Source organism: Lepisma saccharinum, chromosome 2 (assembly GCF_977018435.1).
Source record: "Lepisma saccharinum chromosome 2, izLepSacc3.1, whole genome shotgun sequence".
NCBI lineage: Eukaryota > Metazoa > Arthropoda > Insecta > Zygentoma > Lepismatidae > Lepisma > Lepisma saccharinum.
This window is the reverse complement of record NC_139230.1, coordinates 25,371,962-25,388,372: the sequence shown is the minus strand read 5'-3', so window position 1 is coordinate 25,388,372 and position 16,411 is coordinate 25,371,962. Positions and strand designations below refer to the sequence as shown.

Genomic DNA, 16,411 nt, shown 5'->3' with positions numbered 1-16,411 from the left:
AACTTACGGCATCTGTGACTGACGCCTGAATAGTAATTAGAATGCTGTGACAAGTAGCATGTGTATGCATTGAGAACACCTACATTGATTACATTATAGAAGAGGGCCATTGGCCATCGAGGTGTCTGTCTTCAGCAGGTGTATGTTTGAAGCAGTTTGTCCATGGCGTCCACTGCACTCTATATTTGGCTGTAAAGCTTTATGATTTCTGGCTTCTTCTTAGAATCATCATCATCATCAATGTGTATGTCATGATGCATGGTATTGAGTAGAATGACATTCTTGCTTTTCTTCGGCACGTAGCTTACAAGGATCTCATTTTCATGGAAAGGCGAATTGTGATGTGAAAGGCTGTCTTGTCTTCATATTATTAAGTGCAGGTGGGATTTCACGTCTGTTTTTCTTTACTGTTCCAACAATGGTAACATTTTGTAACAGGAGAGCGTTAGCCAAGTCATGACTTGTGAAGAATTGGTCAGTTGTGATATTTCTTCCAAAGTTCCGCAGTGTATAGCACAGTTTCTTCACGACGTTGCTGACGAGGTTCTTTTGAACTGGATCTCCTGTCTGTCGTCCCAAGTAGATTAGACCGTCTTTGGCGAAAAAGTTATGAGCATCGCACAACCAGAAGATCTTGATGCCGTATTTGGCCGGTTTACTTGGTATGTATTGCATGAACTTGCATCTCCCACGGAAAGGCACTAACTGTTCATCAGTCGTAAGAAAGGCGCCTGTTACCATGATTTTAGACGTTTTGATAAAAAGTGTCCAGATATATCGAAATGCAGCCATGTGATCAGTCTCCAAACGTGCAGCACCATTATGTTTGTCATCAGAACAGAGCAGTCTTCTGATTTCTTCGAAAAGATTTACTCCAAAGGTTGCTTTGTATTGTTACTTCGGGTTGGAAAATTTTTTGAGAAAAAGCTCATGAACAGGAACATCCCAACTTCTCTCAGTTGGCCTCGAACCGCGCCAAATACATCTGCGCATGCGCACTTTGCAGTGAGTCATGGCAGGGTGGGTGGTTGACTTTGAGATGATTTAGTTTATTTTTTCCGTAATTGATCATAATATGTAGGATCAATTTCCCGTTATGAATGTTTTCCTGCTGTTTTTAGGCTGGGGTCAAAATGACCCCACATATTAGAGGTCTGCACGGGCCTAAATTGTAAGGCCCGAGTCCGGCCCGGCCTGAGGAAAAGAAACCCGAACCCGACCCGAGTCCGATAATAAGTAAACATGAGCCCGGCCCGAGCCCGAACACATAATTAAAATTACTTTCCAATTCAGCATTTGAAAAAAAAATGGGCACTGTTGTACTTCGTTAACTAGCTGTTATAAAAAAATGTATTCTCATTCTCGAAGTAAACCATAATTTCAATAATTAAAAATTATTTTTCGATGACAATATTCGCTAACAAAATAGCCACGAGGCCCGGGCCCGACCCGAGCCCGAGAAGTTCTGGTTATTTATGGCCAGAGTCCGGCCCGCGGGCCGGGCCGGGCCTAGGCCCGAGGGCCTGGCCCGAGCCCATGCAGACCTCTACCACATATGGAAAGGAGGGGTATTGTTAAAAAACGTTAAAAATATAATTTAAAATAAATTGTAAGAAATTTATTTATACATGTTCCTATAGCTGAAGTAGCATGGTAAGATGTCACAGAAAATCAGAATTTTTTATTTAGATTTTATTATAATACCAGGAAATAAACAGACAGTGGGGTCAAAATGTCAAATTTCATTGAAAAAGGCAAAAAAAAGGCATTATAATTAAAAATAGGCAGTGGGGTCCCAAATAGGCAAAATAGGCAAAATGAAAAGGATTCCAAAACATTCGAAACAACATAAGAAACGTATATCCGGAGAAATTTTATCAATATATGCAGTAGATAAAAAGAGGCATTTTGCCAAAGTTCCGGGCTCTAATTATCTCTAACAGTTTCGCTTCTTTATGAAGTGTTACAGGAAACAAAGAACACGTTTTGAATGAAAGCGGTTACCGGAAGTTGTCGGCTACAAGGCCAAGAGTTGCTCAGTCACGGTAACTCTAGGTCAGAGCTGGACAGACGGGCCAGACTTCCAGGTGCCAAACATCTGTATTTTGGAACCTTCCTGCGATCTTATCTCTGAAGCTGGTGTATTTCTCGATGAAATGTGCCATACACGTTGGCAAAGACTGCAAGTCCAGCGGTCATTTCGGTCTGCTCCCCCCCCCCTCCCCTGCAAGTTTTCAGCAGCTCTTAGGACAAGGAAACAAGTCAATAGTGATGGGTCGTTCCGGAACGAATCGTTCCAAAGGAATGAAACCAGCAAGTGAACGAATCGTTCAGATTCCGTAAGTCAGCTGGAATCAAATCCGGTTTTGTTTTGAGCTACTGAGCCTGCGCCGTTGTCAACACATGCGAGAAACTTCTACAAGCGGCTTCTCTTGTCCTATTGTTCCCTTACTTTCCCGTTATCTGCCTCAGCATTGAAAAGGCACTCCGAGGAGAATGAAGAGGGTGGGGGAGGAGTAGGAGGAAAGTTGTATTTTGCACATTCCAAGTGGTCTGGGCTAAGTAACTGGGACAATGTGAATTCTGCAAAATTCTGCCCTGGCTCAGAGAAAAATTTCCCTCCCGTGTAGCAAAAAATTTCCCTTTCGACTTGAAAACTCCTGGTCTTCCACAACCAAGAAATACAACCATAAGTTAGAAAATTAATTATCCTTACTTTCAGGATTTATCCAGAACTTCTAATCTAAGAGGGTGTAAATGATGTAAAGGCAAATTTAGCACCAAATCAGACTGATTGATTGATTTGTTCTATTTTACTTTGCTTTTTGTGCCACTTTTGGCTAATTTACGAAGATGGGGATGATTTTTTTTATTTTGATTTAGTGTATTTTACCATACTTCACATTTTGTGCATCTTGGCTAATTTGCGAAGATGGGGATGAGTGATGAAAGGGTGAATGGACATTCACAAACAACCAAGCCCAAGCAGGATTCGAACCCAAGACCTTTGGCGTCGCAGCACGATGTGCTACGACTTGGCCATAGGGTCCGGCATGCGAAGATGGAGATGAGTGATGATTGATAAATGGACACTCACAAACATCCATGGATTCGAACCCCTAGTGTCGTAGCGCGATGTACTAACCCCTTGCCATGGGGGTCCGCTACCAAATTAGATGACTGTGAATAAATTGAAAGGGGGTCTGTTGCGAAAAAAATATAGCCGTGCTATTTAGAGGTGGATAATTCACTGAGTATGTAGTTAATTTATTTTATTTTCGTTGGACAAAATCTGCTTTAATTGAGTCGTTATTGTTAATTAATATTTTTACTTGAATGTTGTTACACTTTTTAACTCAATCACGATCAACTAAGTTCGAACTGAAAGAAAATACATTTCAGGTGTTTATACTTCACCAAAGGAAAAGGGTAAGTATTATTTAATGCAAGACGTCTAATTTACCGTTTCGTGCACATTTTAGATGTTTCGCCCTTTTCCCTTCCTTGGGTCCACAATTTCCTGTTTCTGGGAGTTTCCTGCTGGGACCATCGCGGTTAAACTCCTATCCCCGCTATTGAGGTCAGAAGGAACCAAGCAAGAAGCCAATGATAATAGAGGGCATTACTACAGTTTTTAACTCGCTCCAAGATCCCCAATAGGGTGACTGTACATTTCAAGGACTAGCCAGTGAGCCTTGGTATGAGTTTTTGGAATCGGAACGAGAGTTTGGAGTCGGAACGAATCGTTCCGAGGTTTCGTTTCGACCAAACAGCCTGGAGAGAGAGGCAAGGGTGCGGGTGTGTTTGAGATACACCTGCGCTTCGTAAAATCAAATTTTCGCTGAAATCTGAATCTGAATCATAAGAACATCGATTTCTAAAAAGAAACGGACATAACTATGTATTTGAAGTTGATAAAAATACATTTACGTTGAGAGAAGAGCGCAGTAATAATTTGGCATACATAACAATTTAATTTATTAATTACATTCGACGGTTACATTTTTCATTATTCTTCCCTCATTACACAACCTTTATCAAGAATAGATACAAGGTAAAAAGAAAATATGAATTATGGACCATTCTTGTTGTTGACATAAAAGAAACATATATTTTTAAAAACCCGGTATTGATATATTTACGTCGACAAATCAATTACACGCAATCGGCCTCTGAGAGATTTTGTTTTACCACATGGCATATTTTTCTTAGCTTTATTTCCATCGCTTTTAGTGTGATTACTATTTGTTATAGCTAATATCAATAATAAATGGGATGGGAATAAAATGCATGATGATAATTTTCTCCTTTCAAAGTAAAGTATAATTTCACATTGTTGAGAAGTGCAGCCGCGAAGTGTAAAATGCTGCAAAACAACATTGAATGGGCCCACCCTTTAGCCACGTGTAATTAACATACACTATTATTACCAGGTCATCGTCAGCACAAAACTCCATCCTACATTATTTTCAATTTCCCTTACCTCCTCTCCTGGCAAAGAGGAACGAAACATGAGCCTCGTTCCTTGGAACAAGAAAAAATGATTCCAGGTATCATTTTTCCGAAAAGGAACGAGTGAATGAAATCATGGTGGAACTGGAACGAGACGGACTGGAGTAGGACCAACTTCCAGTGGAACGAAAGGAACGAGTTGGAGGAATATATTCCTTTAGGTGAGCGGAACGAAAGGAAACGAATCCACAAAAGGAATGACTTTTCCCATCACTACAAGTCCAGGTAGATTTAAAATAACATCGAAACACATTTGATCTTCTATTCTCACGTATCCAAGAGCAAGAGTGGCAAAACAAGCCTGGCGTGTTGGGTAGAGGCCATAGGGTGTGGGGTAACATTGGTGCACTTGAGAGAGGGGAGGGCAGAGGTCAAGTGCTATTGGATATCACTCAAGCATGGTGTAGTGGTGTCTATTTTTAGTTCAGACCCAATTGTGAGCGGTAGAGTGCTCGAAAGGGAATGAGTGGAAAAAAAACAACGCATTCTTCGGCCGATTTCCTTCAATTTTTTAACTTTTTCCCCAAATTTTTCAACTTTTTTCTAAATTTTTCATGGTTACCGGGAAAAGGGTCGTTACTTCGAGAGGGTCATTATACCCGGGGTCATAGAATCGAGAGTTGACGTAGTATTTATCTTGAAAAGTGGTCTTTTTTTAGTTTAAATTCTAGTACCTACACCCTCCCCCCCTTCCCTTCAGTCTACCAACATAATGAAGAAGTGTGTATTACTCACTATCAAATATAAAAACGTTAGATAGTAGCAAAAATGTTCACAACTTACGTGAGTGAGTATAAATTTATTCAAAGGATGTTTCGGAGGTCAATACTTCCTCCTTCTTCAGGTCCACATTAATATCTAGACACCAAACATGGTGTCACGTAAAAAAAGTGTTATATAGGAATATAGGTTGAAGGCAAGGGTAAAAAACACTTATAAAAGTTTCCGGCTTTAAGAAAGTAAAAGTTCCTGTGTACTTAAAAAAAAACATATTAAAAACTAAAAGGTTAAAATCAGGTCCCCTGCAGCTGCCTGAGAACCCGTATCAGACATTGAGGCAAAGCATGTGAAAAAAAAAAATTCATACTATCTAACGTATTTATATTTTTATAACTTTCCTACAGTGATATGTTTGGGGGAATATGTAGTGAGTGATATACATTTATTTTTACTTTGTTTCATGATAAACCATAAAATGATCTTCAACATAACTTCTCACAACTGCAGGTACAAAGCAGTGCTACATTTTATATTAATTTGAGTAAAATTTCCTACTTCTTCCTCTAACCGCACTTATTCAGAGGTGGGATGCCCAAATTTCAATTTTTTGTACACTCAAGTACATTTAAAGTGCAAACTGTAGAATCCAAAATTGATTTTTTAATACAACTTTTTGATAAACAATAGTCATATTGCATTGTAATTCAAGTATGTTATAATTTGAATATAGTAGCCAATCATACCACAGTATATTATAGAAACATTATTCTATTTGAGGATAATGATAAAATACTTTACTGTGCAGGACAATGAAACCCAACAGAAACACTGGAAAACAAATTTCACTTACCTTTTCCTGAAAAAGAACCAAGTGAACACACTTTATATATTTCATATGGGTTGGTGTTTCTGCATTGCAAATTTGGATGTTTTCCCGATTAAATTTTAAGGTCCGCTGCCTTCATTAACAGAGGATGCACCATCTGGGATGGAGATAGTAGTGTGTCACTGCTTTGTTTGATCCTGGGTGGTGGTAATTCCGTTGTCTCCCATCTGGCAGCACCGGTGCAAGTTTCTTGGTTTTGCATCTTGTGCTGTGCTTTCCGCTAGCAGCTGTATTGGTTTTCATCATCTGACAGTGTTGCGAGATCATGATTGGCAGGTTGGGTTGCCTACTGCATTGTGTTGCTTGGTGTGACATGTTTTTTTCTTCTTGTGGTATGGGAGCCGGTTGGATGAAGATGGAATTGTTTGTGGTATAGAGGTGCTGTGAAAGCCCTGATCCTGTTGTCTTTTTTTTTTTTTTTTTTTACATGTTCCTCAATCCATTCTTGGACAGGGTGGATGGTTCTGCAGATGTAGCTGCTGTGGCATTGGCATGTGGACTTGTAGACTCCAGGGGATGTGAGTACAAGTCTATGAGTAGGTGTACAAGTTCACATGGCAATACCAAAGCAGCTACATCGAGGATCAGGCCTTTCACAGCATCTCCATACCACAAACCACTCCATCTTCTCTACATCCATATTACACCCAACAACCTGCTGCCTCATGGAAAACATCATCAAAGAAACCCATCCCATCATCAAACAGAAACCAGAACTAAACCTACAGAATAGACAAGCACACCCGACGTGAAACTGTTCTTAAAAAAATCCCAGACCACATAAAGAAAAATGAAAAATGTGGTTCCCCACCCAAACCCCTTCTACCCACCCAAGGAACACCAACCACATCCCACCTAGCAACACAACCTGCCAGTCACTGCCCTGCAACACTGTCAGACAATGGAAACCAAAACAGCTGTCAGTGGAAAGCACAGCAGATGAAACACACACCAGTGCTGCCAGATGAGAAAATGGAAATACCACTGCCCAGGAACAAACAAAGCAGTGATGCACTGCCTCAGATGCTGCATCCATAGGTAATGAAGGAAGTGGGACTTCTAAATTAATCAGAAAACATGAAATTTAAAAGTTGTAAAAAAAATAAAAAATAGTACACAATAAACAAAATTCTGAGGAAATGACATCCTGGTTTATTGTTTAAAGGTTGGTCGGTTGAGTTGGTGTTTTAAGTCCACTTTATGCACAGTAAGGCTAATTGGGACTGGGCCTACAGTTTAAAGTGGGATCCCAACCACTATGTGCCGCCACCGATTATCAAACACCACTGTGCCCTTGGGGAGGCCCTATTGTTTAAAAGCACCAGGACATAAGCAGATACCCCTGAATGTACACAGGTCTCCAGGCTTTTTCAGGGAGTTCTCCCTTTATTTTATTTTCAAATCACTCCCCAATTGTCTTTGTGAGGCTGGGTGGCACAAACTTTCATACCAGGCATCTAACCCAGGACATCTTACAGCAAAGACAAAAGCATTAATCATTTGGCTTTTTGGGAATCCATAAAACATATTACAGACATTGTACAAATAAATAGATGAACAACATGTATGCACACATATTTATATTATTTTCATCTGCAATATCACATCCCTCAGACTATCTCTTTTATTTCCACAATAACAGAACATTATTTTCAAATATTCTGTGGTATTCTCACTGATCTTTTTGAAATTGTGTTTTCCCTCAAATTTTTCTTCTCTATAGAGCAATGCCTGTCTATCCAATCATCATCTCAACAGCATCTCACAGTAAGTGGTATGAATATTTCTACAATATTAATGGCAAAAATCAGCATGTGTATCACCAGTAGAGGAGGACTAGTTTGAAAATGAGTTTAAGTTTTTGTTTTAAAACTTTATGCACAGAAAGGCTAATTGGGCATGGACATACAGTTTAAATTGGCACTATGTGCCTCCACAGAATGAGTTATATCAGCAACACATTAAAGAACCTTGCAATGCTATGCTTTTAGGCTAAGTGAGCAGATGTAAACTTCACTGTCCACTATATTTTTGCTGAAAATTTGTGCAAACTTTTTCACTCTTTTATATTGCACATTTCTTCCAAATGTAATGGAAATCACACCCTCGATATGTTTTAAACTGCCCAACTGCAAAATAACCACTAACCATCAGTGAACCAATATTATCACTATATCCCTACTACCAGATAACCATTACCAAATATGACTCTTAACAACAAGCCTCTTGGAAATCAGGTAGATCGCCTTTCTCTTATTAAAAAAAAAAAAAAAACTAAAAGTAAATATTTATCAGAATGAAAAATTCACCAAATTTTTCTGTACCTCTGCGAGCAAACACACATTTGACAATGCATTTTAACAGGGTTGCTACAACTTTTGATTATGAAATTCCCCGACATTTCCAGGTTTTCCAGTCCAAGAATGAATTTTTACCAGATATGATTATTATCATGATTTTTGCTTTTGAACCTTGTGTTTTTTAATTAAATATGCAGGTTCATTAATTATTATGAATATTGACTTTCACTTTTTTTAAAGCAAATTTCATTCTACATGCACAAAAACATGTGAAAATTCAAATAATAATGGAAAACTACAATCGGCATGAAATGAGTTGGGTGCTATAATCACTTGCATCTAGCCTTCAGGATAAAGTAACAGAGGTACATTATTTTACCATACCACATCTCAACAATCTAAAAAAAATGTTCATAAACCATACAAAAGGTTTCACTTTCTAGCAGATTTGCTACTATTCCTGTGTGCAACAAAAATTTCTCCAGATGCTGTGTGCTTATAAATGTAAACAAAAAAGCATCATTTTCTATGACACTATATGGCACTTTCTGCACTATTCATGTGCTTCTTACTGTTATGCAGAATCAACAGATAACAGGCTAAAGTTCATTACGTAAAATTCTACACACTTGCTAAAAAAAAAAAATATTTTCTTGCTACTCCAAAATGTAAATGACAATAAGACCAAGATCTCTACAATAATATATTATGATCATATTGTCAACCTGCTTTAGTTATTATAATCAGTATAGCTGAACTACAAGTTTTACTTTGATATTCTTTCTAAAACTTAGGATAAAAAGTGAAAATTAAATATATTGCCTATGGATCTATGTAGAACCAAAACTCAAAGGAATGATAATTTTGCAACACACTGAGAATAATAAGGATGAGAGGAACAATTTTCTGAACTGAATCTTTTTGGGGAGTAGAATCACAAGAATGAAATTCCGAAGTGGAAATGAACCACTTGTTCATTTTACAACTTTCTGTCTTGCAGAATCCACAATAGACATTAATTGCAGATGATCACTGACACTTCCCTGCTTTCCAGGTTTGCCAGATGTGTAGCAACCATGTTTCAATAAAACTTACCCATAAAACATTCACAAACAAGAACAAAAATAATTGTAAATATGATGACATTTTTACATACTTTTGTTATCCACCCTCTTGAGTCCTAGCAAGCTGCTGGATAATCCACTGGATGGTCCTGGTTGTGGTTCAGGTACAGGTTTTGGTTTCTTTTTGTGATAAGGCCGTTTAGGTGGCTGCAATGAGAAAGAAAACAATCATCACTAGCACACACAGAGGGTAATTACTTAAATTGTTACACTTCTGGTTCAATTGTCACAATTAATGAAATTTATATGATCCTTGTGTTGTTTCATTAACAAATAAAACAGGAACTCAAAACATTTTTTTTCGCTCGTCACACACACCTTTGGACATAACCAATGTTGCCAGTAATTTTTTAAATCAACATACTTTATTATGAATATGCCATAATTAACCCCATAAAATCATCTAAAATGCATAAAAATTTATCGTTCTCTTTTCAACTCGGTAAATACCCACACAGACCATTGATACACATAGAGAACTATTGCAAGTGACTTTTATCCATGCTTTTTTTACTTCATACAAAAACTGTTTTACAACTTTGTAACTTTCCCACATACTGAGCATTCATGTAGAGCATGTTTTTTCAAGTTTAATGTTTAAAAAATATCTACATATGACAAATTAACAAGGTCCATCGAACTCTAGCTTTTCCCAGTCTTGAAGGTCTGGTCATAACATGGCTTTTTTTCAGCACCCATGTTTACAACCCCAGCAGGGTTTCTGTGATGTCATCAGGATGAAACTTCTCCAAGTGTCTGGTATTTCCATCATTGTAAAGCACGCAATGCTCTTGTTTTTAAGGGGAAAAATGCATATTGAAGAGCATGGCAACACAACTTACATAGAATACATGAATGTAATTGTGCATAGAAAAAATTTAAGTAAGCAAAAGCATAAGATTTCCGAAGGTTAATGCCGGAAAAACAGCGAAAAGAGCAGCTCTGGAGTCATTGTGTTTGCTCCAAGGTATTTATCTTTCTCATTTTTTTGAATCCTGCCATTCAGATATCAAATCCGGAAAAAAATGTTCTTGCTTTACAAACAGTGGCGGAGATTAGGAAGAGATCCCCCCCAATTTTTGCAATACTTTTGCCCGTGCTCTATGATCTCTTAATGCTAAGTCTTGTCTAACAAGAGAAAGTAAATTGTCCTTGCCCCCCAGTTTTGGCACCTAATCGCCGCTTCTTTTTTCTTTTACAAAACGCGAAGTACATTCTGTAGTTTTGTGTTAACGATTGTTTCGTTTTCTAATGTACAAACAAATGACAGGAATGATCGATTTTTGTTCTCGAGGTTACAGACACACTTACTCAGGGCAGACAGAACCTCCTTCCTAACACATCTTGCTTTCACACTATGGATGGACAAACATATGTGAATCCAAGAAAATTTAAAATCTCAATTCTGAAATTTTACTGCCGAATTTCTGAAGTAATCCGAATTTCGCAGATATATATTTATATCAATTTTTCCATTTTTGAAGTAGAATCATTAACAAAGCTGTTAATGTGCTGTATTTTAAGTTTTGTCTTCCTCATTTCATGATCATATACTCTGTAGTAAAAAATCCAGATTTGGCCATCCCTACTTCACATGTCTTGCAAGAACGCTATTATCATCACTGACCTGTTCACGTATAACTGGAATTATCAATGTAAGAATGGCACCTTTCTTCAGCCTCTTCTTTGGTGTCAGTCCTAGTAATTCGAATGTTCCTAACATTCCGGTAAAAAATATTAGCAATCTGAAATAATGTCTTTCTAATAGCCTTCGCTCTGACAATTTTTCTGAACTTTCATCGGATGGAAATATATGACAAAATTATTAGTATTTTTCATTTACTTGAGATAGTGCGGCATGGGCTTATAGCACATATCATTATTCGGACACTAGAATATGAATCACATAAAAAAATAAATGGAAATACACGAATACAAGAGCAAGGAAAGAACACAGAAACACATTTCCCTTGCTAAAACTAACGCATACCAAACTTTCCCCAACGATCTTTCATCCCTATGACGTCACAGTTTTACAACTGCCTCGACTTGCCAAAAAGGGGCCTTATGACCAGACCTTCTGTGGTAAGTGGCAAACAACGTTGATGACCTTGACAAATTAATACACCCAGTGTAAGTTTCATGTCTTTATCGCTTTTTGTACAAAAGTTACGTAAGTTCAAAGTCCTGGTTGTGTGACTTTTAGACAACACTGTACAAGGCTAGGCAAGGTTTTTCATGGTCTATGGTGAAAGATGCAAAATGCAAAATGTAAACTCTGGGAAAATTTTATAACATGTTGAATTATTGTGATTGAGAAGGTTCTGTAGTTCAATGTTGAAGTAAGTGGTCTGGAAACAAAACTGGAGTTCCACTGTATGTTTTTTCATTAAAATGTTTAATCATATCAGAAGAAATAAACAAATTTAATTAAGAATATAAATAATAAAGGGAATAACGGCAAATGTATAATTTTTTTTACCATAAAATTTACACAGTACAAATTCCCAATTTTACTACTTTTGAATGGCAAATTTCTTTTATCAATAATGAAAACACGTAAAATTATTTAAGAGAGCAACTGGGATTTTAGACCAAATATTATAACTGTTCCTGCTTAAACCTGTAGAACTCAATGTATCATGAATATTGAACTAGCAACAAACAGAACAAAATTGAAAAATTGCTGTACGTACAGGTAAACCTGCTCTTCGGGCAGCTGCAGCTTCAAGTCCCCTTTCCACTGCCTGTTTTCGTGTTCCTTCTCGAATAGGCCTATCTGTTTTAGGAGTGACAGGTCCAACTCTGGCTTTAGGATTCCAAGCTTCATCTGTTCTTCGCTTCCCCCTTGGTTTAAATATATAGTCTTCATCATCTACAGGATCTAATGCAGGATAAACTGGAAAAAAATAAGTAAAGAATTAGTTACACATGCAATAAAATGCAACATTTTTCATATTTTGTAGCATGGTGACAAAAATAAAGCACATATTTTTTTGCACAAGAATTGGACGCAAATACAATCTGGCAGAAAAAGGAATCTAGCGAGAAATGTTACTGAAACACTAGTACAGATCTGAACAAATGAAGCAGAAGACCTAAGAATGCGCATCATAAAATACACCAACAAATACAATGTAATACTCATTCAATGTAATTTTTGTTTCCAAGGCTCCATGGTACTATGAGTACAGAAACAAAAACTTTTGTTTTTATAAGCATAAACATTAGGATTGAGCTAATACATATCAAGCCCAAAAGAATCGGACAGCATTCAATTACTGAAAATGGCTGATACTTTTCCAGAGTCCAAATAAATCACATGTTCCCCAAACGTCAGTTACACATTCTTGGAATATAAATATGCTGAATATTATTTGAAAAATGGTTTTAAATTAATTTTGTGCAAATATTGTGTGACCAAAGTACAAGCCATAATTAAAAATGGCAGCTATTTCAATGTTTTCATCATCTCGTAGGTGATCGATCCCGTGACTGATTTTAAGCAAAACTGGTAATTTGATACAGTACAGTTGCAAAGGAATAATTGCATATTCTTAAACATTCTAATCAACATTCAATTGTTACTATGTTACTATCAGTATCAAGATAAGTGGGAATTGGTAAGGGAAGCAGCACTGTGTGTCAAAGTTTGATTTCTGTCCAATTAGCGCACAGATAGGATAATTGGAATTGAATCTACAGTCTAAAATGACACAATCCAACATGCCACATTGTTGGCTGGGTATATTGAGTGGTTGAATAATGCAACATCGAAAGTTCTGAATTCAAATTCTGGCATCAGCATGGGTGATCCCATACATGCGTTCCTTAATCAATTTCATCCAGTCATCATTCATCCATCTTGTTATGATTAGCCTAAAATACAGAAAAGTGACAGAAAACAATACATTAAAATTTATATAATACACAGAATTATGTACGATCAAAAACTAAAGTATGAATTTCCTTCCATAACATTACTTCCTTCTGTAACTTATATTTACTAATGATCTCCCAAAGGCACAAACATTTAAATAATATTTGAAAAATGCAATAATAATTTTGTAACACTTACTAAATTCATCATCTTGATACACCTTATCAACATTTTCTCCATAATCATCAGCAATAATGAACTTTCTCCGTTTTGGCCTGGAAGGAGCATGTTGCTGGTCTGCACTTAACTTAGCTGCTGCTGTCATCACTACCCTACTTATAGACAGCATTCCTGCTATTGCTTCTCTTGTGGAAGGAGATGCATCTCGGGACCTTAAAGAACCAAAGAATAGCATGAGTTCTGTAATAGTTGCTGCACCAAAATTTCTGATTAATACTTGTAAATACTACCGAAATTTGTTTACATGTTTACAATTATAAATACAGAGAAACTAGTACTCGCTTTATCCATGAAACTGTTTTTTTCTTTTCTTTTCTTCTTTGTTCTATTAATTTCAGTGGCTACTGCCACCATCCTCATTGGAACTTGTTGTACTGTTGCTTGGCATGCTTCTATTGTTCATAGTTCTCCAGCCGCCGTTAGGTGCGCTGTTGTTAACTGTACGTCTGCGTCCCTGTCGTCTGCTATTTCCCGGCACTAACTGTTGTAGTAGGGGAATCCATGTGTGGTGTGCCTGTCCGCTATCGATGTTTAGCTCATGTGGGAAGTGCATAATGGCATGTGTTTCCTTGATTTTGGTGTCTACGAGTGTGTGGGTGGTGTGTTTGACTTGCCCCTTTTGTATTTTATGGCTATTGTATTTGATGTGTTTAACAAGACCAGTAGTGGGTTGGGCTTTTTTTGCATCTGTTAGGTGTTGTTGGATTCATTGGATTCTGATGAACCTGCTGATATAATGTGCCTTGCACTCGCACTCTGCAACATATACACCTGGGTTATCAACGGGGGAGAGGAAGTACGGTTTGTGTTTGTTTAGTTATCAGTTATTTTGGTATTGGGTTTCTGCGCTACTTTGATGTCATAGGGGAGAAGGGCTTTGAATATGCGGTTGGATGTGGTGGGATAGTATGGAAGTTGATTGTGGCTGTGTAGGGTGCTTGACCTGTATTTCCGCTTTACTGCACCAAGTGGAAAGTTGTACTTCTGTGTAGCCATGTTTCAGGGCTATTTCATTGATGGTGGCTATCTCTTCTCATAGATCTTCTTCTCTGCAACAGTAGGAGTAGGCTCTTCGATAAAAGTTCAGCCACACATTGGCTTTTTGTTGGGGGGGCGGGGGGTGGCTGGAAAGAGTGTGTATGTACTGGTCGCCTGCATCTGGTTTTCTGTAGACAGTGGTTATGAATTTATTAAGTGTGCAGCTAATGGTGATGTCCAGGAAGTTGATCTTGCCATGTTTCTCTTGTTCTATGGTGAAGTTGAGCCTGGGGTGGATACTATTTAGTTTTTCACTAGAAGGTTGAGCTCTTCTGCCTTTTTGTATATGACTATTGTGTCATCTGCATACAATTATATTGAAATTTATGGTATGTTAAAGAAAATTTATGAGTGTGAGTGTGTCTAGTGGCAATTGCAATTAATTAAAATATAGTATTTTTACAAAAAGAATATACTGCCGACATATGGTCCATACATTGACCCTCATCACTGGTACTATATGGAATTATAGACAGGAGCCCACTACTACCCCAATTGTCCTCATAATAAAGGGAAACACCAAAATTTGGGAGCCCTTCCAGGAACTGAACCAGGCATAGCTAACAACAAAGGCAACAGGACTACCCAATTAGATATATAAGATCTCTATCACCAAAAGCATTTTTCATAATTCAAGACTTCTAGGAAAAAACTTAAAATAAAATAAAAAGTATGTGCAACACAAGCAGCAACATTGCAATGTGGTTCTGGACATCAAGAGTTAGGTTATTTACAGAGGATATTTTCTTTCAATGTTAATAAAACTGAAGGAAAAAACAAACTTCTCCTGCAGGAGAAAATACAAGTTTCGTGTGCTATGTAAGATAAAAAAAAATCCCAAAGTGGAATAATTTGAAGGAATGTATAAAGTCACATCAATTTAAATTGCTGTCTCGAATGGCCTTTCGGAGCTGACATTCTCATATGACAAAACACATATGGCACTCAGAAATGAACCTTCAGAAATAAATGCAACCTTTTGTCCCAAGCTGCACAAATGTTGCTTGTTGCTTTCAGGCCACTCAACTCCTCTGGTTTTTGAACTAGTAAAATGAACATTTTCAGATACAGACTAATAGTTTTGAAAATATTGCTAAGTATTTTATGGTTGATTGATTGATTTGCTTTATTTTACTTTGCTTTTTGTGCCACCTTTGGCTAATTTGCGAAGATGGGGATGAGTGATGACATGATCAAATTGATGAATGGACACTCACAAACATCCAGGCTGGGATTGTAGCACAATGTGCTATGAGTATTTTACGGGCTAAAGTCTGGTAAGGTTATATCACAGTATAAGTATCTACATGAAACTCTTGAACCATGGTGAAAAGAAGAGTTCTGAGATACTCCTGATCAAGTACAACTTGTGTTGCCACCATTGGACATCATCATAATCTCCTAGGATGCAAGGAAAATAAGGAGGGATCAACATCAAGAGAAGTGGAGATATTTTCACTCATTCCCACTATCCTATCTTTTTCTCTAATTTTGTTCAATAGCAAATTGTAAGAGTAGGCCATAAAAAGCTGCCTTAGTCTTGAGTGTGCTAACGTTGCATTTATCTCCAGAAGAGTGCAACTTCATAATGTAAGCAAAATCACAATTTCTCCAATACAAGTGTCAAACAATAAAGTTAATTTACTTTTCAGAATTTAATATGTTAAATTTCTAATTTCTATTCTTTAGGGGTAGTTTGGCGAACAGTTTT

At 37.4% G+C, this 16,411-nt stretch overlaps 1 protein-coding gene across 1 annotated transcript in view; it reads right to left on the bottom strand.

Annotated features, from left to right (window-relative positions):
* Nucleotides 1–16,411, bottom strand: part of LOC145983959 (histone lysine demethylase PHF8-like) — a 128,978-nt gene that overhangs the window by 21,934 nt on the left and 90,633 nt on the right. Inside the window, exons 15-17 of the mRNA XM_083117170.1 lie at nucleotides 13,621–13,814; nucleotides 12,239–12,441; nucleotides 9,575–9,689 (exon numbers count right to left, since the gene is read on the bottom strand). Of these exons, the coding sequence (XP_082973296.1) occupies nucleotides 9,575–9,689; nucleotides 12,239–12,441; nucleotides 13,621–13,814 (512 nt within the window). The remainder of the gene's footprint in view (nucleotides 1–9,574; nucleotides 9,690–12,238; nucleotides 12,442–13,620; nucleotides 13,815–16,411) is intronic.